At 37.9% G+C, this 24,294-nt stretch overlaps 1 protein-coding gene across 4 annotated transcripts in view; it reads left to right on the top strand.

Annotated features, from left to right (window-relative positions):
• BBS9 (Bardet-Biedl syndrome 9) overlaps window positions 1-22,248 on the top strand; it is a 309,787-nt gene extending 287,539 nt beyond the window's left edge. For all 4 annotated transcript variants that reach the window (XM_086742981.1, XM_086742982.1, XM_086742983.1 and 1 more), the window contains one exon: window positions 18,382-22,248. In XM_086742981.1, the coding sequence (XP_086599107.1) occupies window positions 18,382-18,422 (41 nt within the window). In that variant the 3' untranslated portion in view covers window positions 18,423-22,248. The remainder of the gene's footprint in view (window positions 1-18,381) is intronic.
• Window positions 22,249-24,294: the final 2,046 nt, after the last annotated feature.

Genomic DNA, 24,294 nt, shown 5'->3' with positions numbered 1-24,294 from the left:
GTTTCATTCTTTGTTATATTTCCATGTTTTGATATAGCTGAGTATGAAAAACTATGGCAAATGCCACCATTTTCCATAAAGCAAGCATTTTACTTCCAGAACTGAGTTGCAATCACAGAGTTTGCACACTTCAGAGTATATATATTTGTCTAGTACAAGAACTGACAATCAGACTTAAAAAATTCTGATTTTGTTATTCTGGACTTTTGGCACTTCAGAGTTACATACAGATCTCAGATGAACTGCCTTTGCAAATTTGAGTGGCAGTTCCATTCCTTGACAAGTCAGATTTTGAAGAAAAAAAAAAAAAAGCTGTTCTTACTGTCACTACTAATTTTAGTGTTTGATACCAGCCATGAGCCAGATTTAAAAAGGTTATTATGAAAATAGATAACGTGAGGTGGGAAGAATGAAAGACACCAGAAAGTTACCTCATCTGTTTAATAATTTCAACTACTTCAAGTTGATTTATAGCCTTTATTTTATCTCAACAAGCTCAGCTATCAGCAGATTTACCATGTAAACCCCTGCTTTATCTTCTCTGTTTTTCTTTCTCACTGTTACAATTCAACATGATGAGATGCAAGTTACCCTTTTATCTTCTTCTTACTTTTAAGTTAGCAAAAAATGAATGTGGTAAAAGTTCTGTTAGCAACTTCTTAACCTTTAATGAGTGTAAAGGATGATGCTATCTGCTGTTTACAGTGTTAAAGAAAATGGTCTAAGAAGTGTCTTCCAGCTATCAGATCAAATATAAATAACAGCGACAGTGCAGAATTTGGCAAAGTCAATATACGTATGTACACAATTACCTAATTATATATGATCATGTGGGTGTATTTACACCATGGTGGTAATGTTTTTTTTAAGTTTTAATCTCAAGTATATTATCCTTTAAGGTTTCACTAATATAAGAAATTGGAAACAATCCTGTCTTTAGAAAATTATGATTTATTTTTTCTTATAGATAATGTCTGTTTGTAATGTGGAAATCATACAAGTACAGCACAGTTCACTAGGAAAATGAGCTTCGTGTTCTCAGTTTAGTCCAAGTTGGACAACACATTATTTGGCACAATCGAGTGGCCTAGCTTTAAGAGAAGTACAAGACTGAAGAAGCATAGAGGTTTTATTATTTGAGTAAGCTGAACTGTACGCTTAGAATGATGAGAAACCCTTGTACTGCATCCCACCTGCTTTCAATTGCGATGCTTTTATAAGCATTGGATTTACAGTGAAAGAGTCTGCTAGAGAAATACTGTTCTTTCATATTGTGTGTAGATGAAAGGCTGCATACTTCTGCCTTTCACATACTGTATTTGTGTAGACAAAAAAAAAGTTGTGTAAGTTTTACAAAAATATTAATTAAAATCTTAGTCCATATATTAAACAATCTGAACATTTTTCAAAAAACAAATGTGAGATATTTTCTGTTCAATAGACAAATCATTTTGTTGTGTTGTGTAATGCTCTTGTGCCTTGCCTGTTGAACAAAACCTACTTTTAAGGGGAAATACTCTTTTCTTTGTCTGATCTTAGTGACTGCTTGGTAAAATGTTGACTTCTGTTGGGGTATAAGTCTTAAATTATGCATTTAGTTCCTCTGAATTTTATTATTAAGAAGGATGAAATTCCTACATTAAGAAAGAAGTCATTCCAGTCCATAGAAAGTGGTGAAAGAATTGTGAATATTTGTGTTGAAAGAATATGCTGAATAGACTGCCAGTGATGAGCTTACCATTATAAGGGTCTTCAGAAACATGTTCAGTTACCAGTTGGTTAGTACTAGCTCAATGATAAGATTTAGTAAAAGTGTGACAGAAATCCTCAGGCTGATATGCCTGATACTCGGCTCAGAGATGTTGAGCATGAGGACCTGAATTTTCAAACTATGACTGCAATAAAAGGATAGGATTATTAAATGATGGCCTTGTAGTTGACTCATGGGTTGAAGAGGAGCTATTGAATTTCATTTCAAGAGAGAGATGAAAGAGACTGTGTTCTGTATGCAGTTCTGTCTTGGACCTAAAGTTACAATGCACAGGGCATTTTAGATGGCTTTAGCCTGAGCTGAGGTTAAATAAATAAGCTGTGAAGTTAAGTGCAGTTATCAAATACTTGGTCAAACAAAAAATAAGACCACCTTTTTCATCCAGTCTTGGCCTTCTTAGAGATGCCAGAGGAGGAACTTTAGTATTAAGGGTGTTGAAAATAGCTAGTAAAGCAGAAGCCAATGCTAATAAACAATTTTGGTAGTACTGAGAGTGATTTAGCATAGTCTGAATTATTGTTATTACTGCGTTCAATTGCAGCAATCAAATAGCCAAGCATCGCTTTGAATGATTAAGTGGAATGGCCGTCAATGAAAAACATTCAGGCTGTATTGCAGACATAGGGATGGGTGTGGTCGTGGTCAGCTCTCTCAAACATTGCTTTGGATGCTGTTGCAGATACAGAGCAGGGTGTTACATGATATTTTCAGAATCTGGCAGATTTTAGTTTGGATTGGATGTATTTTATGTACCTTGGCAGGCATGCATTTCCCTGCAGCCATACAGCAATCTGCCTTAATGGCTGAAGTAACACCTACTGGTGAGGCAGAGTCAATCAGCAACAGGCTGCTGTTGACTCATTACTTCAGTTGACTCATAACCCCATTGAGCTTTGTGGGTCACTTTTTGTTCCCACCCTGAAGCCCAGTGCCAGTTCCTGTCATGATTTGAATACTCATTGATTAAGAAAGTAGATGATGTGCTTTGTGGACAAATGAGCACATGCCTTTAAGGAGGATATGGTAGAGGGTTGTATTACTTCCATCAGCTAATTAAGTTAATTAAAATTATCCATTTACATTTACAAAAGTCTCCACCTAAAGTTTTAGCTAGATGGCACTAATCATAGAATCATTTAGGTTGGAAAAGACCTCTAAGACCATCAAGTCCAACCATAGAACTCAATGCATCAAGACATCTCAGTCTGTCATCGAGTCCAATCCAGAGCTCAGTGTGTCAAAATGACACAGAAAGACCTCACAAAGATAAGAGATGTATTTCAAATACATTCAGACTTTATCATCTTCCTTATATACTTCTGTCACTCCTGGAAGAGCCTGGAAAAACAGATGAGGTTTGAAATGTGTCAGATCTGGGTATTGTCATGTGAAGGTGGCATCAAGTGCCAGATAAAGGGATTTCTAGATCAGATTTAAGAGAAAGAATGAAATAATTGATCCTGGAATTTGGAAGGTAAAGAAGTATTAGAAGCACTTCTAGGAAGTCATTCAAAACAATCTTGGCTTGAACGGGAAGTGATGTTGCTGCATCTCTGAAGATAGGTGTCTCAATGATCCAGTTTAGTTTTGCAACCATGAAGTCATTTAACTTGTCATCCCATGCATGATGTGTGATAGATATGAGAATAGCTCATTCTTTTTTAAATCTGTAACTTGTTAAAATAACTAGCCATCCTTTTCCAAGCTACTGCACAGGGACTGAGTCTGGTAACACATATGGAATCCTTCAGGCAAATACTATTCCTGAGTGGAGAAGATCTGGCCATATTAAGTGTGAGCCAGCAGAATATTCCACCACGTTTGAAGGAACTGTCTGTCTTGAGCTACTTGGTAGTTCTCACTGCAACCCGTTAAATGAGTTGCTAATACCTGGACTTATTTCAGAAGTGCTTCTCTTTTACTGCCTTCCAAAAGGCAGTAAGGTAGGGTAGGTGAAGGGTAGGTGCTACTTTCAACAGTGTATTTGAAACTTTGTTACACATTGGTTTTGTTGTTCACGTGTTTTACTGTTTTCTTGTTTGTCATCTGTAGTTTAATATTGGTAAAATGACAATTTGATCCTCTACTTTTCACACACCATTGAACAAGTGGTTTTCACACTTTAACAATCCTAGCCCGTTTCCTGCACATGATAATATCTTTACACCTTTAGCTGAAAATGCTGTAAAGATGATGTTTATTTTCCTGTTTAATGTGGTTTCATGGGCTGCAGACTGTGACTTCATGGATGACAGATTGGAAAACATTCTTACACACCGTTCCAAGTAAAGGTTAAAAGCAAAAATTATCTATACCTTAACTCGCAGCTCCTTTGAAAACATCTTACATGTAATATATACTGTCTTTCTTCCAACAAAATCCCTGATTACAGCAACAAGATCTCTAAACTGCAAATGCACTGGAAGAGAAGCAATAGGATCCAGCTTGTTGCAGGATCCTGGCAGAAGTAGATAATGGGCAGGCACAGGGGGACTATGTCTATATTTTGATAAATTTCCATCTACTGTATTTAGATTTCACTTTTGCTGCAACAGAATCTCTCTCAATAACCTATGTCTCTTGACATTTTTGCCCAAACTGTTACCTTGAAAGACTTCAGTGGAGCTTTAGGAGCTCTAGGTGAACTTTGGTGTAAAGCTTCCCTGCAGTGAGAGATCAGAAATGCCATGTGTAAAAGCAGAGACTCCTTTGAGAACACTTTGGAGACAGAAAAGCATCTGTTTCCTAAGAAGGTTTTAAACAGAATTGTATTGAGTTAAAAATAATGTATAATTAGATATTTCCTTGAGTGATGTCACCAGGTTCTTTTTAGACTTAAAATATCTGACAAAAACCCTATTCCAACATTACTTGCCAGTCATGTGCACAGTAAAATGCAAAAGATTTTAAAAGAAACCTCTGTTTTCCTTTTTGTTACTTAAATGAGTGTTGTTCCTTAGCGTTTTATACCTAAATTCATGTTCTGAATGAGATTTATTTTATTTTCTGTTTCACCACAGTTCTTTTAAGGCAGAGTTTCAGAGATCATTAGCAAAATTAAGGAGGAAAGGAAGAAGAGAAAAGGAAAAAAATATACACAAAACCACTGTCATGTTCCAAAGACTTTTCCAAAATCAATATTCTAGCAAGGTTAAATTTGAAATAATATTGAAATACCTTAATGCATTGATATCACTACTTTTGGAGTCTAGGTTGAAATAATATGTTACAGCATCAGAAAATTCTGGGGCATTAGTTAGGAGAGCATTTAGGGCTATACTTAAATTCTTTGTTAAGGTGGTGGTTGTGCTGTGCCTGACTTATATTGGTAACTTGAACACATACATGATGTGTTCAGTTCCACTAACGTCAGTTGATCGTATGCTTAAGTGACTGAAGACAGTTTTCTGAACTGGAATTGGAGCTGATTGTCATACATGCGTAGTTGGCTACTCACTGAGCTAGTAAACTTGAGTCTTAAAGCTCTGTCCTATCAGCTGTTAAGTAGGAGCAGAGGTATGTTGTTGAGGAGGACTTTCACTGACTGCAGGGTGGCTTGTGAAACCCTGGATGTCCACCTTCTTCGGGTCTCACGCATTACTGCTTACATAAATAAAGACGGGCAATGGTGGCCTAGATACTCTTTTCGAGCACAGGTTTGTAGACCTTGCATGCATCGAGTATGGAAGAATAGCATTAAGTTGAATCAGAGTATAAAGAAACCCATGAGGTTCCTCTGTCAGGTAGATTACCTTCACGTGTGGCTGAACTGTGTTTAGGCTGTCTCAGATGGATGAAAGGCAGAGTAGAAGTAAAGCAGCTCCAAAGATAGCTGTATATACACAACTACAGAGTCTGGGAAACCTGACTTTCATGCTTAATTATTTTTTGCATTAATTGATAATATTAAGCTACTCATATCAGAATAGAAAATCAGTTAGCAGCTTAAAAAACATGCAGTATGAAAATTAGGCTCTACTTCTGCAAGCATTTACATGCTGAGAATTCCTGTAGGACTCCTTAAGTTCAGTGGAATTACTTATGCATAAACCACAGCAAGTGTTCACAGTACCTGACCTTAAATCACAATCTTTTTTTAACTGTTTGTGGCATACCCTTTAACTATGTTGCAATTTGGCATTTGGTTTCTAAATGTTCTAAGCTGCTGACGTTATTTAAACTTCTTCCAAACTTGGAAAGAACTGCGAAGTAATTGATAAATTGAAACACTGCACAACAAAGAATCTCCTTCTCGTTGTATTTCAGTGTATTTTCTGGAAATTGTTTACCTTACTAGATTTTTTTTTTTTTCTGATTTAGCATGTCTGTCTTTGCTTTCTTAGCTTTGTTCAGGCACTTACCTTATGAGTCAATGAGGAAATGATCTTAACATTACGTGGCAACCAGAATGAAATAATTTGCTATTCCTAGTATTTGTTAGTGTCCAGTTCAATAAGAAGCCTGTGTTCAAGGACAGTTAGTTGTGTTGCACTGTAATTAAACCAACTCATTTACATGACAAATTTAGTTTGAGCTGTGTCCTTGTAGAAAATAGTCATTTCAACATAACCTACATTTGTTGTAGGAATCCCATAGCAGTGACGTCTCCTGAAAATTTGTAATACAAAATTGCCTGTCTATAAAAGTTGAGCATGTTTTCCCTAAAGTCACAGAAAATCATAGAATCATAGAATGATGAAAGCTATATTGGTCTCCCGCAGTCTGACTGTACTTAGTTTTTATTGCTTCCTGAGCCCATGAGAAAATCCATAATACATTTAAAACTGCTGCTTTCATCATTCCAAGCCTTAGATGCAGGCGTACTGGCTTTCACTATTATTTCTGGAGGTACTAAAAGGCTCAGTCCTGCAAAGCGCTACTCTCCCTCTGGTTCTGCTGATTTTAGTGGGAGGCTGGAGGGCCCAGAACCTTCTAGCTGTCGTTCAGAGATGCACGGATTTGGACCTTAAGGAATTCTTATCTGGATCATCAAATCTGAGTAGCTTCATAATTTTTGTTGTGGGTACTGAAATTGCCATTGTAGCTACAGAGGTCAAGATATGCCTGGAAATATTCAGGGGTGTAGCAGGGGGTAATTCTACTTCCATCTGTGTGAGAAAAGACTGATGTCTGTGGAAAGGTTGTGTAAATAAGAAGCATTACATTACAGGTCTTCAGTATAGAGATACAGTAAGTTTATAATACATATCAGATAAAAAATGCAAATTGTTATTACATTTCCCTCCTATCCCCCAGAAAACCATATTTTGCATTTGTAAAGATAAGGTAAACAAATAAAAACCCCATAACAAAAGAAAAAAACAACAAACAAACAAACAAACAAAAAACCCCAAGCAGATACAGATTTTTGGTGAGCAATAGAAAGGAGTTATATGTCCATTTAGAAGAAATTTCATGTGTTACTTTAATACAGGCACTTTTTTTTTTGTTCTTTTACTTTTAAGCCAACACTTATCAAAAGATTGCATTTGGAAAAAAGCTCTTAGAGCATTTTTCTCATATACTGTAGCTTAAAAAGAATGTGTGAAATTCAAGATTGGAAAGTATTACACAAAAGTATTCTTTTTCCTTTGTTTTTTTTTTTTTTTAAACACATTTTTCCTCAAACCTGCCTCTCTAGCAATGTCTCTTCCCCACAAGACTCCAAAGGAAAAATGGCATCAAATGGTAAAATCCTGTTGTATGTTATTTCCAGAAGAATCCATGGAAATCTTGAATATGATTTTATCATTTGCACTGTAATGTTCCATTGTTAAAAGAAGAAACATATTGAAGAGTATTCAGTTGCTGAAAACTTGATGGTAAGCAAAAGCTGATGTTTCTGTAAATATTACAAAGCACTTAGGAATTTGTAGCACCTCAGCTCTGTTGTATGATAATAGGAGTTAGAAATGGAAAACTCCTGTTATATCAGATTGACCATCTCCCTGACACCGCCAGATTGTTGTTTTCATTGTGGTACTAATTTGCAAATGTCATAAGCCATGTGGCTTCCGCCACTTCCCTTGGGAGAATACATGGTATAAAAGTAGCCCTGAATATTCCTTTCCTTGACTTCATCTTCCTGATCCTCTTTTATATCTCTTTGTTGTGCTCAATTCCTGATGTTGCTTTGCCTTTGGCTATTTTATTTCTCTCCTTCCACTCTTTTGTGTTTTCCCCAAAATCACGCAATTGTTTATGCTGATCCTTTTGGAATTTTTTCTATTTTGTTGTATCTGTCTGGTGCTGAGGAGCCATGGGCTTATGTGTACCAGAGGCTCTAAAGAAAATGTTGGAAATCTCTACTGGAGAAACTGATGTTCGTGTATGATAGTACTAAGTTGTTTTGTTTCCATACAAGTTAAACTTGCACAAGAAGCACAGCACAGGCCCTAAATGCAAGTCTGTGTCAGACTCATTATTCATGGAAAAAGTGGAGCTTTTTCCTCTATAAACCTAATGTACTTTTTATTCTATATTTGACTGAAGCTGATATTGGATAAAGCCACATGTACTTTGCATGTATGTATTGTAACTGAATTTGTTGAAAGCTTCATTCTAACAATTATATTGTACATATTAAAAGAGTAGCTGCACTATTTTGACTTAAGATGCAGGTACACACTAACAAGAGTAGAGCTCTGTAAATAACTGATTTTTTTTCAAGTTTCTGACTTGAAGGAAAAAAAATAAGAAAATTTGTTATTTTAGGACAACCTCCAATGATTAATTCAGACTTTGTATCTGCTAACTTTTTTTTTTTTTTTAGAAACAAAACCCACTATATTCAAGGAACTTTGTTTGCACTACTTCAGTGTGAAATGAAAATTCAAAAGATTTTTAAAATATAAAAAATGCTGTAATTATTTACTTTTTTTAGCCAAATTGATCTGACAAATTCAGCAGAAATTTGACCGATAATTTGTTTGACCTGCATTTGCAATTTTCTGAGGAAAATCGTCTCAGCTGAAAAGTTTGCTCAATATTAGCTAAAGTTGCATAGGTAGATGAGGAATGTTTGAAGTTACACTAGCAAGGAGGTTGTAGGTCTTCAGATGTCAATGATGAGCTGCAGCCAACCTACAGGAGTAGAAATTTACTGTAATATATATATAAATATATAAAATATCTGTGAAGGATTTAGATCTTCCTGCAGGCAGACATTGGGTGGCTGTCTCCAGCAGTAGGGTTCACTGCCATTCATATGAAAATGGTGGAAAATCTTGCCCTAAAGCTAACTTACCCCTGGAGTTTTGCCTATCTGTCATAGTGATCGCTTGTCTGGGAAGATAAAGGGTTTGTTAATAGTCAGCTGGCTGGTCTGGGAAGTCAACAAAACAGCAAAACAAATCAAGCAGCAAAAGACTGATTACTAAGGCATTACTTCTCCCCAGGAAAAAGCAAAGAGTTATGTCTGTGCAAAGAAAGACCCTGTTTTTAACATATTATCTCTCTAATCTCAATGTAAATGGCCCAAATTATTTTTTTTTTTTTCCCTGACAGCAATTTATTAAAGAGCCAACATTTCTGAAAAGCTTGGTAGGATTTTGGTTTGCAATGAATGAGAAGATATAAGTATGATGAAAAATAAATTGAAGCATTGATATTTGTGTGGCCCTAATTGGTTAAGTTTTAGATTTGTTTTGCGTATTTGCCTTAGAAGCCACTGAATTAATTTACCGCTCTTACAAAGGCTGATAGCTAATTAGAAAGAAGTGAGATTTGGCCACTGAAATCCAAATTCATTTTTCAGGCATTTACTTCCTGGCAAGAAATATCTGTTCCAACTGAAATGTGTCATTTGTGACTTCTCCTTGTGATCATCTCCAAAGGAAAACAGCCATTTCTCAAAAGACTTGTACTTTTTCCTAGAAAAATGTACCAGATTTGATAGACGATTGTGATACACCCAAGTATTTGGAGAAAATAGGCATTTTTCATCCAAAATTTTGGCTTCATTGAAATTGCATTTCCTAGAGTAATGATAAATTACTTCATTTCAGATAGGTAACTACTTTTTAAGCAGCTTGTTTTCCTTCAAGCATATTCAGTTTATTCTGTAATTTGTTTTTTAGTTCCTGAATGGAGCTTAGAATACTGTTATTAGAGTGCTGCTTGCAGAGCTCTACATTGCTTTAAACTAACCGGCGTCCCATTCCTCTTGTTCTTTTCTCCTTCTTGATATCTGTAAACGTAAGCTAGATTGGGTGTTTTGGCAGCTCCTTGTTTCTTACAGAATGTATTTGTTGCAGCAGAGAGAGAGAGAGAGAGTGTGTGTGTGTGTGTGTGTGTATATATGTGACTGGCGTCATTAGAAGAAGCAGCTGTGCACCTTGGGAATTTTTGGTCATGTCACTGAATGTTTTTCCTGATGTTCAAGTTTGGTAACTTTATATTAGAAACATTTCATATGTCTTGGGCATTTTCCAAATCCAAAGCAGAAGAAAGACCTAAAGAAAGTATAGAAACTTTTGCAACTTTATAAATGTAGGAGTCTAAACTCTACCATTTATAGGTTGAGTATTTGATAATCCCGGGAACTATGAACTGGTGCATGCCTCCTTACCTTACCCAAAACACATGGGCAGTAATTCAATCTACTTCTTCATTCCTTGGACCCATTGGTGGCAGCTCTAATGCTTTTTAGGTGTTGGGGTTCTCAACAGAAAATTTTGTAGTAGTGATGAATATGGGTACATGTGTGTGTGTACACCACAGAAAGCAATGAAGGCTGAAGAAAACAGCATTATACAAAACGAGCACAATGTAAGTTATTAATTATCAGGATAAAATTAATGATAGGAGTATTTAGGTACTGTACTTTGGAAAACAAAGAAAGAAACCAAATAAATTGCCTTGGAAGGGACACACTAAGTCTTCCTAACATGTCCCTTTTCACAGTTGGCCTGAGCTGCCACAAGCCCATGTCTGCAGGGTCTCCATTGAGGGCTATTGCCTGGGGGCATGAATGCACAATAACTGTGTAAGGTGCTTAAAAGTTAATTAAAAAAATAAAATATGTGGACACTTGGTAAATGTTGCCTTTGTTGTTCTTACCTCCTTGTTATTCCCATTGTGTCACACTGCTATTACATGTCACTATTAAATCAGAATGACAAATATTTTTAGCAAGGTTTATTAAGTTTTGTGGGAATAGACCCTGCTATCCCCAAGGTAAGAGCTGCCCCTTCTACCGCTGCTATTTTGTGGCAATTTTAGAAACTTAGATATTGATAGCTTTGTATAGGTTGGACTTGGCATGCTAGTTGCGGTTACTAGGGCCATATTTAAGAATGAGTGATGGAAACTATTGTTTCACGTTATCCGTCCTGTCACGTATATGGTCCTGTAGGACAAAGAAAAGTTCACTGAATTAAGTCATTGCTATCAGTCACACTACTTTCTAAACAAAAAGCAAATTTATTTTATTTAAACAATTATTTAATGAATGAGTCAGCCCATGCTTCCCACTCATTCAGCTACCATCAGTCTTGGATACAAAACTCTGATCATTTTTAAATTATGTATGCAGTGTTCAGTGACTCGCTGGTGATTTGGGAGGCAATGGTAAGGTTCACTCTGTTTGTTATTCCGTAAACAGTGATACAGAATACTGATCAAGTCCAGTGTTTCCCATTAAAACAGTGTAGGAATGTTTGTAGCTTGTCCATCATGATGATCAATCTTCTTTACTGCGTGAGAGTTGATGATTTTACACTAATCCCTTTTGTACTCCAAGCTAAACTGTGTCAGTTTGCTTGGGATAAGCAAGATATTGTTACTTTCTTAAACTTCCTGAAAAACCCTTTGGATTGTATCCATGCAATAAGGATTATATGCTAAGAAAAAGGAAGCAGTATATATTTCCTCAAGCAGTTTATAATGATAATGAAAATTATTAGCAGTGAATAGATGGAGTTCTTAAAAAGAAAATTATAATGATTTTCAGAAATGTGACTTGAAGCTGCTGGGAAAAATCTGTCATCTTTTGTTAACAAAAAAAAAGCAAAAAAAAGAGTTATGAACTTCGGTCGTTCAGAACATTTAGTTTTGGATTCAAAATTTTATTAAGAACAGTTATTTTAAAGCTGTAGTTTGTTCTAAGCTGTTTTATGTCAGCTCTAGAAATAGCAATTTGAACCACTGGGCACTGAGATGCGATGGTTTTTTTCCTCTTTTAGGTGGGGATAGCTGAAGGGGTGCCTCCCTTCTCTAACTTAATCTGAACTCAAAATAACTTTTGTTGTCTTGTTATAACAGCTCTTTTTCTGAGTCATTATGTGAAAAAGAGACTGGGAAGCATTGAATATTGTAGATCAAATACTTCAAAGCCAACTTTGACTTAGTTTTATGCATGCTTCAGAGTAGACTAATGTATAATAGTATCCAGGAAACTCAGCCAGTAATTCATAACAGTCCAAAATGTTCTCCTTAGGATGAATCATAGCAGCATAAATGATAGGATTGGAGAAGATCCTTTGGGTCATCCAGTTCAAAGCCTGTGTCTCCTCCTCTCCACTAATTCCCACTAGGATTTTGTCTACCCTGTCTTTGCAAACCTCTCATATCCTTGACTCAGCCACCTCCCTGGGTAGTTTCTTCCATTGCCTAATTGTTTAACCTGAACATCTTTAAACCTTACAGCATCTTTCTTAGTGTGAACAATTTATGACTACAGAAAACAATCATTTTTCCTCCCTTCTGACATCATGCTCAAATATCATCCCTCCCTTTAAATGTTTGGGTTCTTTTTCTTTCTCTAGCTGCATGAATAATAATTCCAGGAAAGTTGAGGGGTTTTTGCTGTCTTTGGTGCTTCTGTCACTGTAACTGATGTTCTTTGAACTTTAAGTTTTCAAGACTCAAAACCACATTTTGATCTACAAATAAACTTTCTGTGACTCAATGATATGTATGGATTAAGTCACGCTTTTCAAGAGGCAAATTAAGAAGACTGAAGTATTCTATGTCTTTGTTTATAGAAGCTGCTTTCATGAGGGTGCTAGTGTGCTCTGATTGACAAATACAAAAAACAACTTGAGGCATCTAAGTGACTAAAGGTGGAATCTGTTTTTGACCTCCGATATATGGGACTGCGAGAATGAAGAACTGCCCACTGTACTCGAAGAGCAGGTTCGGGATCATCTAAGGAACCTGAAGGTGCACAAGTCCATGGGTCCTGATGAGATCCATCCGCGGGTCCTGAGGGAACTGGCGGATGAAGTTGCCAAGCCACTGGCTATCGTATTTGAGAAGTCGTGGCGGTCTGGTGAGGTCCCCGATGACTGGAAGAGAGGGAACATAACCCCCATTTTTAAAAAGGGGAATAAGGAAGACCCAGGTAACTACAGGCCGGTCAGCCTCACCTCTGCGCCTGGCAAGGTCATGGAGCAGATTCTCCTGGAAACCATGCTAAGGCACATGGAGAGCAAGGAGGTGGTTGGTGACAGCCAACATGGCTTCACCAAGGGCAGATCGTGCCTGACCAATTTGGCCTTCTATTGACAGGGTGACGGCATCAGTGGACAAGGGACAAGCAACTGACATCATCTACCTGGACTTGTGCAAAGCTTTTGACACTGTCCCGCACGACATCCTTCTCTCTAAACTAGAGAGACATGGGTTTGATGGACGGACCACTCAGTGGATAAGGAGTTGGCTGGATGGCCGCACTCAGAGAGTGGTGGTCAACGGCTCAATGTCCATGTGGAAACCCGTCATGAGTGGCGTCCCTCAGGGGTCCGTGCTGGGCCCGGCCCTGTTCAACAACTTTGTTGGCGACATGGACAGTGGGATAGAGTGCACCCTCAGCAAGTTCGCCGACGACACCAAGTTGTGTGGTGCCGTCGCCACGCTGGAAGGGAGGGATGCCATCCAGAGGGACCTTGACAGGCTGGAGAGGTGGGCCCGTGCCAACCTCATGAAGTTCAACCAGGCCAAGTGCAAGGTCCTGCACCTGGGTCATGGCAATCCCAGGCACAAATACAGGCTGGGCAGAGAATGGATTGAGAGCAGCCCTGAGGAGAAGGACTTGGGAGTGCTGGTGGATGAGAAGCTTAACATGAGCAGGCAATGTGCCCTTGCGGCCCAGAAGGCCAACCACATCCTGGGCTGCACCAAGAGGAGCATGGCCAGCAGGTTGAGAGAGGTGATTCTGCCCCTCTACTCTGCCCTGGTGAGACCCCACCTGGAGTACTGTGTCCAGTTCTGGAGCCCCCAGCACAAGAAGGACATGGACCAGTTGGAGAAGGTCCAGAGGAGGGCCACGAAGATGATAAAAGGGCTGGAGCACCTCTCTTATGAGGACAGGCTGAGAGAGTTGGGGCTGTTCAGCCTGGAGAAGAGGAGGCTCCGGGGAGACCTGATAGCGGTCTTCCAGTACCTCAAGGGGGCCTACAAGAAAGATGGGGAAAGGCTGTTTAGTAGGGCCTGTTGCGATGGACGAGAGGTAATGGTTTTAAAATAGAGGGGGGTAGATTTAGATTAGAAATTAGGAAAAAATTTTTTACGATGCGAGTTATAGAACACTGGAACAGGTTGCCCAGAAAGGTGGTGGAGACCCCATCCCTGGAAACGTTCAAGGCCAGGCTGGATGGGGCTCTGAGCAACCTGATCTAGTTGGGGATGTCCCTGCTCCTTGCAGGGGGGTTGGACTAGATGACCTTTGAAGGTCCCTTCCAACCCTAACCATTCTATGATTCTATGATTCTATATGCAATCTCATGTTACTAATCAGGATATTAATTTAATAATGTATTTTAACTCTGTTTTGAAAACTTACCTCCAAAAACTCCTGGAGTTGCCTACTGCAGAGAAGTTAAAATTTATCATGATTATTTCAAAAAGCAGCTTCCCAGTTCATAACTGTGTTCACAAATAGAGATATAAACCTTTTAATATACATTTGTCGAAGTGTGTGCTCAGACTAGTATTATTCTGTTAGGATTTTTGGATGATCTATAAAATGAAACATTAGGAACTTCGTAATGGGGGATATGAAGATGGAAGGAAGCTTTTTTTTTCCCTGATGAAATGAGGTAAAGGAGCCTTAATCTACAGAATTTTTAATTTTATACCATGTATTTCTTAAGGTCTGCCTAAACTTGTCAGAATATACTGATGAGAATCCTCTCTGATGTTAATCATCTCACCTACTATCATATAGCATGTGTCAGATCAATGTGAAATGTATGTTGTTCTCCCAGATGACTAATAAATACTGCATGTTGAAAAAATACAGGGTAGAGGTGGGAAGGCTGATTATTGCAAGCCATGTTTTTGTACTGCATCCCATTTTGGAGTTACACAATAAAAATAGCTGCAGTTTGTACCTCACCTGTCAGCTCACGTCTCCCACAGTTTACTCATGTGGTAGTTCTTTGATCCATGCAAAACTATACTAAGTTCCCTATAGCCATTTGTAGTGCTGTCAGGCAAAGTTGTGTGAAATTGAGGTGAATCATAGAATGGTTTGGGTTGGAAGGGACCTTAAAGATCTTCTGGTTCCAACCCTGTGCCATAGGTAGGGACACCTTTCACTAGACCAGGTCACTCAATGCTCCATCCAGCCTGGCCTTGGATGTTTCCAGGGATGGGACATCCACAACTTCTCTGGGCAACCTGTTCTGGTGCCTCACCACCCTTCGAGTAAAGAACTACTTCCTTATATCTAGCCTAAATCTACCCTCTTTTACTTTAAAACCATTACCCCTAGTCCTATTGCAACAGGCCCTAAAAACTTTGTCCTCATTTTTCTTGTAGGCCTCCTTTAGGTGCTGGAAGGCCGCTATAAGGTCTCCCTGGAGCCTCCTCTTCTCCAAGCTGAACAGCCCAAACTCTCAGCCTGTCCTCCTAGGAGAGGTGTTCCCAGCCCTCTGATCATCTTTGTGGCCCTCCTCTGGACTTGCTCTGACAGGTCCATCCTGTTATGTTACTTCAGTTCTGCCAGCCTGTAATTAGTTAACACATTCTGTTTAGTGGATATCCACTATGTTTCATGAGCCCGAAAGTAACCATTCACATTGTCTGTTTCGGCATGGGAATTTGTAGAAACAGACAAAAGGGTTGTCTGTAAGAAGTCAATGTCATGGAAATAGCAGGTTTTGAAAGCAGTATATTCGGCACTATTTTATGGCACAAATAATTATTTTTTGCATTTGTAACTTTGTAATTACATTTTAATTTTTAACATGCTATGTTTTCAGCCTAATGAAGGAAAAGATGCATTAGGATATTATAGCCTTTTCATAAAGATTTCCCCCCCCCAGTGTTTGTGCTGTTATGCTTCTTAGGTGTCCTCTAGCCAGTCCTCAAATGCGTTGAGGTTGAGGGCACTGTGCAGTGGCAGTGTCACATGTCCTAATTATGAAACTTAGTGGGCAATGCCCATTCACAGATTGGTGCCTCTTGGCCTTTGGTAAATCTGTGGCTATTCTCTTCAGGTACAAAGAGCTGACCATAATCATACCACCTTTGCTGTTTCTTGTCCAGACTATGTGTGTGTCCAGCTGTTGTGTAAGAGTGTGCAGAAACCAGTTTCCTAATTCTTTTAAACTCTTTTCCTTAATTATGGTGGGAAAGAAAGATATTTTCCAGTATCTTTTTATGTAGTACAGAGCTGTAAACAGCTCCAGATGTGATCTCAACAAAGCTGTATGGTCAGGAATGGTATTAACTGTGAGCTCTGTGGTTGCTTCTGTAGTCCTGCACTGCATTGAGCTATGTGGGGTATTCACTGAAAATGCATATATTTAACAGCTTTTTGCACTGTGCTGCTTCTGCAGGGCTTTCCTCAGCAAGTATCTGTCTGTAAGATTGTTATTTCCATGATGCATTTCAAGTAGTTTCTCCTTTTATCTTCTCCCAGCCTTGTTAATCTCTTAGGTCCTAGAGCAATATTTATTTCTCCTCTCCAGTATTTGTAGCTCATCCTGTTGTCTTATAATCCACACATTTCATTATGGTGCCTACCTCTTTCCCCTAGATCATTAATGAAACAAGATGGGACCTGCTGCTGGTCCCTTTGGTATCCCAGCATGTGTTATGTGGTAAGAGTTTTGAACAAAAGAGCTACCATTTGAGGGTTGACCTTTGTAAACCCAAGTCAGCTCTTAACATGGTATTTTTAATTGTCCTTTAGGAAAAAAAGAAAAAAAGAAAAAAGAAAAGTAGAAACTTCAGTAATGGAACTTCTTAGCCCCTTGAGGGCCTTGGGCTTCCAGCTGTTGCTCAAATTTTACTGCTTTAGTCTTTTGTATCTTGGCTATTTTATCCTTGATCTCCTGCTCTGTTAGCTTCATAGGTGCTTTGCTTCAGTCTCCAGGCTTGAGATAAAATTTGTTCAGTTCAGTACCATCAGCCATGAAAACCATTGAAAATACTGAAATCCCCAGCACCAAAAAACACTGATGGTATAAAACAAAAACTGAAAAAGGAATGTAGGTGTTTTTGTTCACATGGAATTGCACGGATCTAAGTGAAAGCACATTCTTTTAAAATTATGTAGATTCTTTGTGCTAAATTCTATGTGAACATCATTGTGAAGGCAGTTAGGCTGGCAGACAACTGATGGCTTGGGTTTAGAAGACTTGGATGCTCAAATGGTATTCCATTGACCTGCTGGACCATTTCACTTCATCGAGTGTGTGGGTATTTCAGCCTTCTTCAGAAATGGCTCGTTAGGAAAAAACAAACAAAAAAAAAAAACCCAAAAAACTAAAACCAAAACCTGTAAAAGCTGTGGGTTTTTTTTATTATTAGTCATGTATCATTTGGAGATGGTGCCAATTTATCTTAGCTTATTTTACGTTCATTAGAAAAGGATTTAAGTTAAATAATTTTCAACCTAAACTACGAGTGGACATGTAAGAAACTGCTGGGTTAAATAATCACTTCAAGTTAAAGTCATGCAAGTATGTGCATATACAAATTTGCATGATTATCCATGGTTCCTTTTCTCCCTAGATATTCCAAGCAACTTTTAGTGAGTTTCTACCCACTTTTTCAATTCTGTCAGGTTCATTGCTGCAAATATTAATATCCAGTGCAAGATGGATTAATCTCTTGCAATGATACTTTAAAACGGGAAACTCATACTCTTGGTGTAAGGCAGAAGTTATCTTCAATAAAAGTATTTTGCTATTCTCCCCTTGCCTAGAGAGTTAGTCTTAGAAAAAAAAAAAAAAATCCTTGTTAATTAGTTTATGGAGCCTAATTTTCTATTGTTTTGCAATTTGTATTGCCAGTTCTACCTAGAAAAAGGGGCAGGAAAAATGGAAGTCAATTGGAGTAACAGCATTTCAGATCATATGCCCAGTTGTTCTCTGCCATTTTTTTCTAATGTAAAAGTAGTCTATGATTTTATAACTTAGACTGTATCATCCATCATATGCATAAAAGAGCTGATGTGAAATTGCCTTAAGTTTTTAAGTTTTCTAAACTTGTGAGTGCTTGAATTTGCAAGTTATGCATTTTTATCCTGTTTTGCATGTAATAAATTGTTTCCTCCAGCTATAACCAAGGCTTTTACAAACTGATGGAATCAACAATATACTGCATGTAGCTGCCAAGTACACTGAATTTTTAAGCATCTTCTTTCTGCTTTATAGGTTTGTCTGAGGATGCAGCAGAGGAAGCAGAAAAGCCATGAAATCTGAAGACAACTCTCAGGAGGAATTTCTATCTGATGTTAAATGCATTTATAATGCAGCAGTACCAATCCATTTTACTCTGTACTGATTGCAGCTTCCAGAAGGAGAGGACTGTGCTAGTTTATACAAAAAAGTTAAATTTGAATAATTTTGTTTGGTTTTCCCTGCCAGCTACTAGCATCCTTTCTATGAGCAAAGTTTTAAGCGCTTACCCAACTGTGGTAGGGATGTTGTGTTATGTTTTGTGATATATCAGCCCTTTCTAAGGATTCAGCTGATTTTGATCGAAGACTGTTTACACATAGTTAAAAGCAGCCTTTGTTTCAGGATATGTTTTATCTTTTTTTTTTTTTTGATAATCTGAACTGTACCTCCCTTCGAGATTATATTAACATTTGTTATATCACAGTTTTGACAAAAGATAACTATCTTGTTTCCTCCTGTACTAACATTCATGATTCCAGACTGAAATGATTCATGATTCCAGCTGAATTCACCACAAGAAGAAAAACTGGTAATCCATCAACCTTCTTCCCCCTCTCTTATTGCTTATACAGACTCCTGCTCTCTAGAGATATAGAGTAAAATATGGTTACTGGACATAAAGGGCAAACTTTTTGCCATTAACTATGTCACTATGAATGTAAATAAAGTTTACACTGTGAAGTACCTTGAGCACAGCCACACATGGATCTTTTTACGGTTACCTGTGATTTCTGTTTTTCTTGTCAATCTGTCTGTTCTAGTTATAGGTAAGATTTTCAAAAGTAACCAACAGTTTTTGAGTGCCTTAATTTTCATTAATCTGTTTGGAGGGTGCTTTGAGGGTTGAGTTTTTACAAAGTGCTGAGTATTTGCTTTCTGAAAGTCAGGTCCATGCAAGGTGCCTGAAATGCAACACCCAACAACTGAGGCAACCTTTGAGAGGATCTTGGCGTGCGGTTTGGAAGCATGAAGCTCATATCTGAATTCATGAGAGTGAGTTGAGATATCAATAAAAGATACTCATAATTGAAAATAACTGAGACCTGGGTCAAGTGTAAAAACTGACATTTGAACGAGGCCTCTCCTGTCTGTTGCTGGTTCATACCAAAATACAAAGTGCAGTCTTTTGGATGGCAGATACAAAAAAGCACTACTGGTCTCAGTTTCTGGTGGGTGCAATTGCATGAGCCATCTCCCCATCCCATGCTCCTGTTGGTTTCCTCAGCAGGGTTTCACCAACTCCTGTTCTAGCTGTAGAAGAGGTCCCTCCAACTCACTTTGGTTCTGTTTCAGCAGAGGCTGTAATAGTTGCTATGATCCATGCTAGGCTTAATTTGTGGATAAAAAGGAGAGATTACTTTTCAAGATGTCTTAAGCCATCAACCTTCATCATCTCCCTGTCTACTTTCAACCTCTTTGCATCCACCCCCAAAACAAACCAGCTTTACACCACTTGTGCGTCTGCTGCTTAACCCTCTGGTCCTACTCTGGCTCGGTAAACATGATATAACCGTGGAGACTTTTTCAACATGTTAGCTATTAAATAGAACTAAGTGGCCAGGGAACTGGGTAAGGCTTCTGATACCTCTAGGACTGATGTGGGCAGCGACTCCCAGTAAAAATTACTCTGTGTCCCAGGAGATCTTAGCTATCTCCAAATTGTGGGGTCTGAAATCTTGCTGCTTTCTCAGGAAGGAAAAAGCCTACCCCCTGCTTGTTATGGAGTGATTCTGCTGGCTGAGTTTTCTTTACTCTGATCCCTCCCCCGTGGTTTTTGTCAGGAGGGCGGTATGCAACCCATTGTCAAGGTACCCTGCTGCTCTGTGAAAATTACACAATAAAATAATCTTCTGTAGTCTCTGTACACACCTCAATGACCAAAGAAAATCCATGGAGAACTAATCAATTACTGTAGCTATTAGGCTTAAACTTTAACTATAGATCTCAAATCTTCTTTTGTCCTCCTGTCAGCGACTACAAGGTACACTAGAAAAATCAGCCACAGTTACTACTGAAAGCCCATACCATTATGGTGTAGAATCCTGGACCAAAGAATCCTAAGCTATAGATGTATAATATAGCTGGAAAGTACACTACTATGGGACTTCTGTGAAATATATTACTCCATCATAATTACCATTATTGAATGTGATCCCAGTGCTCAAAGCTGTCTGGCTTCATTTGGAGTTTAGTGTAAACAATGAGTAGGCACTCAGGTCAATTATATCATCCACTGTTATTTAAGTTATTTTCTGTCATTTTAAAATGTAAGGCTCAGAAGCACTCTTATTTGCCTTTTCTGCTCCCTGCTTTGTAAAATGAGGTCTCATGAGAATAGTTTTACAGAAAGGGGAAAACATACTGGTAATAAAGGGGGGGGGGGGGGGAGGTAGAACTGTCTGTAGTAGTAATGTATGACCTCTTTGTATATTGCACTAAATTGTGGTATTTGATAGTATCATCAGGATTTAAGAGAGAAATACAGTTGTATTGAGTAAAAATTACTTAGTTTCCCCCAATGCCAAATAGTCCATCTAATCCAGAGGAAGGAAGTAATTGAAATGTAGTAATTTATGCAGCAAGCTAAGAGGAAATATTGTAAAGTAATTCTTAGCAGTTCTCAAATGTAGTTTCAATTTTTAAGAAAGTTCTTTTTGGCTGGAAAAAAATTAGGCCAATTACAGGAAGTTTTGAAGTTGGAGAGTTGGCCAATTGAAAAATGTAAGGAAACATTGCTAGTTCAGGGGGAACAAATGTTTGGTTCTCATCAACAATGTTTCTGAGGCCAAGACAGACATCGCTGACTGATCAAACTATTCTGAACAGCATTTTAGAGTGATGCCTGGTCAGCTGTTAATTATAAGATCACAATGTTTTCAAATCAAGTAATTAATATAAATGCTATATCTAGGAACTTAGTGATTTATTCTGCAAAAAGATTACATATATGAGAACCATTACTTTCTGAGCTTAAATATGCAGCTTGTCCGCACATTTAGCTATTCAAGGAAAATTTTATATGTTTAGGTTGCTCACAGATAAAAATGAATTTTAAATGATCATTTTATTAACATTTATTTTGTATACATATATGTAAAGAGAATTTTGTGACGTTTTGAAAACCACGCTGTGAGTCATGGCAACTTTATTATATTTGTGCTATAGCACTTTGAAATGCATTTTCTAAAGTAAAACCTAACTTAAGATATATATATATATATATATATATTTTCTGTTAAGTAGGTAAATACTTCTAGAGTTTATTTTCTTGGTAGAGTTAATTTTCTGAATGTTATTGTCCAAGGGCTTTTCTTTCACTTTGTTTTTGTGCTGTTGTAGTTTATAAAAGTGGATTAAAATAATTACTACTATGATGACCAAAATCTGGAGGTCTGAGCTCTGCTGATCTTTTGGGCTTTGAACACAAAGCTGAGTTCAAACTAGGACTGTGGTTTCCAGCCCCAGATTGATTCTTCTGTCTAAGTATTATTAAACTATGACACAGAAAAACAGTACTTATTTACTTTCAAAGGGCTGGGTTTTGCTTTATAATGTCTTGTGTTTTTCTCTTTTTCAGCATTTAATGTACAGCAAGCATTAGAGATAAGTTTCAATATTATTGTATTGTTTGTAAAAAGTATTTTACTGACAGAAACCGAAATTTGCTGAGTAGAGATTGTATTTCTATGTGAAATCCTTCCAGCATAAAAAAGTACAGGGCATACATCATAGTGAATAAGTATCTTTCCTTCTTATCAAAATATACTATTTATAAATAATTTATTTTTAAAAAATGCTGCAAAGGTGCTGGAAAATATATGACATACTCCTGAAACCAAGCTTCTGTATTGCTTCTTTATTTGAAATTAACCTTGAGTTTTCCATAGCCTTGTTTGTTGCCACTTCTTGACATCATGCTGCTTTTGTTCACTTACTCTCTTGGAGCACAAGGTTCCTCCAGTCTTTATGTAGAATCTTCACATGTTGTTTGCAGGTGACTTAGTTCCTTTGCAGCTCAAAGGTAAAGTTTGTATAGCTTTCAGCTGGTTGGTGAGCCTTGATCCTCTTGAGAGGATCTTGACAGAATGCCCTCAGGTTCTGTTGAAACAACTGGGAGGCTGAGGCACTCAGTGTCTACAAGGTTGAGTTTATAATTAGCAAAAGTGACCCAAACTAGAAGTGGTTGTGAATGCCTTGTATCTATGAGAATTTATTCTAATATTGCAGTAGACCCAAGTTCAACACAATTTTGATATTAATGTGAAGACCGGAAAACATTTATTGGTTTAGAGTCTGAAACTCCTCTCCACTTGTCTGACCCCTGTCTTGTAAATTCTTGTAATGGTCAATAGTAGCATGAATGATTATTTCTGTCCTTCTACTTTGCAAGATTGCTAGCTGTTTGCTGTATAGAAGCTGCTAATTTGGGAGAATATGGTTATCCAGGAGACCAACAGATCACAGTGGAGACACCTAATGCTTTAGTTAGCATTAAATGTACAGCAAGTCATTTAGTTAGGGGATGGAAGCATAACTCAATTAATTAATTTGACCTGGTGTTCTCTGACAACGTATCCTGATCATTGTTTGTTTATGTCTACTATAGCAAGGAGTACAAACAAATGCAACATGCAACCACATTTAAATAAGTATAATTGTTGTTTTAAAATACTGTGGCATTTTCCAAGAGTTTCGTGTTGTCAAAAGCAGAAAAGGGAGTAAAACACCAATATATTTTCATATACAGTCATTGTAGATTGATGTTTCCTTTGCATGCACTGTCATGTGCTTAGATTTACTATGTCTGTATCCTTGCAGATGAACCTGCTGTATTGAAGATTTCAGTATCCATCCTCATTCTTAAAATTAAAGGACTGAGCAAAATCATGTTTTCATAGCAGGAAAAAATCACAGAAATAATCAGGAGCCCTGGAAGAGATCCACACCCTCAGGTTACAGGAAGTAAATTGATGTTAGCTCTAATGGGAGTGTTTTCCATTTGGTGTGGCATGAGTATATTGTATTATTCACTTGTTTGCTAGCACCACTTTAACACTACACTCTCATAATAAAAAAATATTTCTTTCAGAAATTATATTTGGCAAAACCAGTTAAGACTCCAGAGAAAATTGATAATAGTGTTTGATAAGATATTTTGCTTCATCTTTATAAGCAGAATAGAGACTTGGAGTGCTTCCTAAGTGGAAATGATCATTGCAGTTCCTAGCTCACTCTCCACCGCAGCTCCAGCTGAGTGCAGACTGACAGCCTGTTCAGCTGCAGGAATGAGATACTAGCTGTTCTGATTGTGTAAGCTGTTGCCTGACCAGAAGTCTTGAAGGGAGGTTGGTCATCCTGTGTCATTACAGTAACCTGATTGGAGGCCCTGATCTACTTTTTTGAATTTATCTGAGTATTTTGTCATTGATTTTAACAGGAGAGCGTCCATACTCTTCTATTGGAGGCTGCATGTCATAATAAGATGACATATAAGCACCATTTAACTCCTAGCTAGATGATGTAACAGATTATGTGGGTCGCTCCAAAAGGTACTGTTCCCAAAATACAATATGTGTGAGGGTTAGCTAGTCGGTATTAATTAAATAGCTGCTGCATTCCACCCCAGAAGTGGCTGCTTCTCTGTAGAGAGTGATGCTGCATGTGAAATAGGTGCTTACAAAATAAAATCCAGAGCATTTTATACATGTTACTTCAGCCACTTATGAGATGAAATCACCCTCAGGATGATGTAGACCAGCTTTTCAACAACCAAAGCAGCACTATTAAGTAGTTGAAGAAATCAAGCAACGAACAGCATGGTCCCCTTCAGCTCCCCAACCAAGGGAGTATGGGAAAGAATTATTTCCAGGACACGTTCTATTAAGA

The sequence above is a fragment of the Chlamydotis macqueenii genome, chromosome 2 (genome assembly GCF_036417535.1).
Source record: "Chlamydotis macqueenii isolate bChlMac1 chromosome 2, bChlMac1.mat, whole genome shotgun sequence".
NCBI lineage: Eukaryota > Metazoa > Chordata > Aves > Otidiformes > Otididae > Chlamydotis > Chlamydotis macqueenii.
The sequence above is the reverse complement of the archived record's forward strand: the minus strand, read 5'-3'. Positions and strand labels throughout refer to the sequence as shown.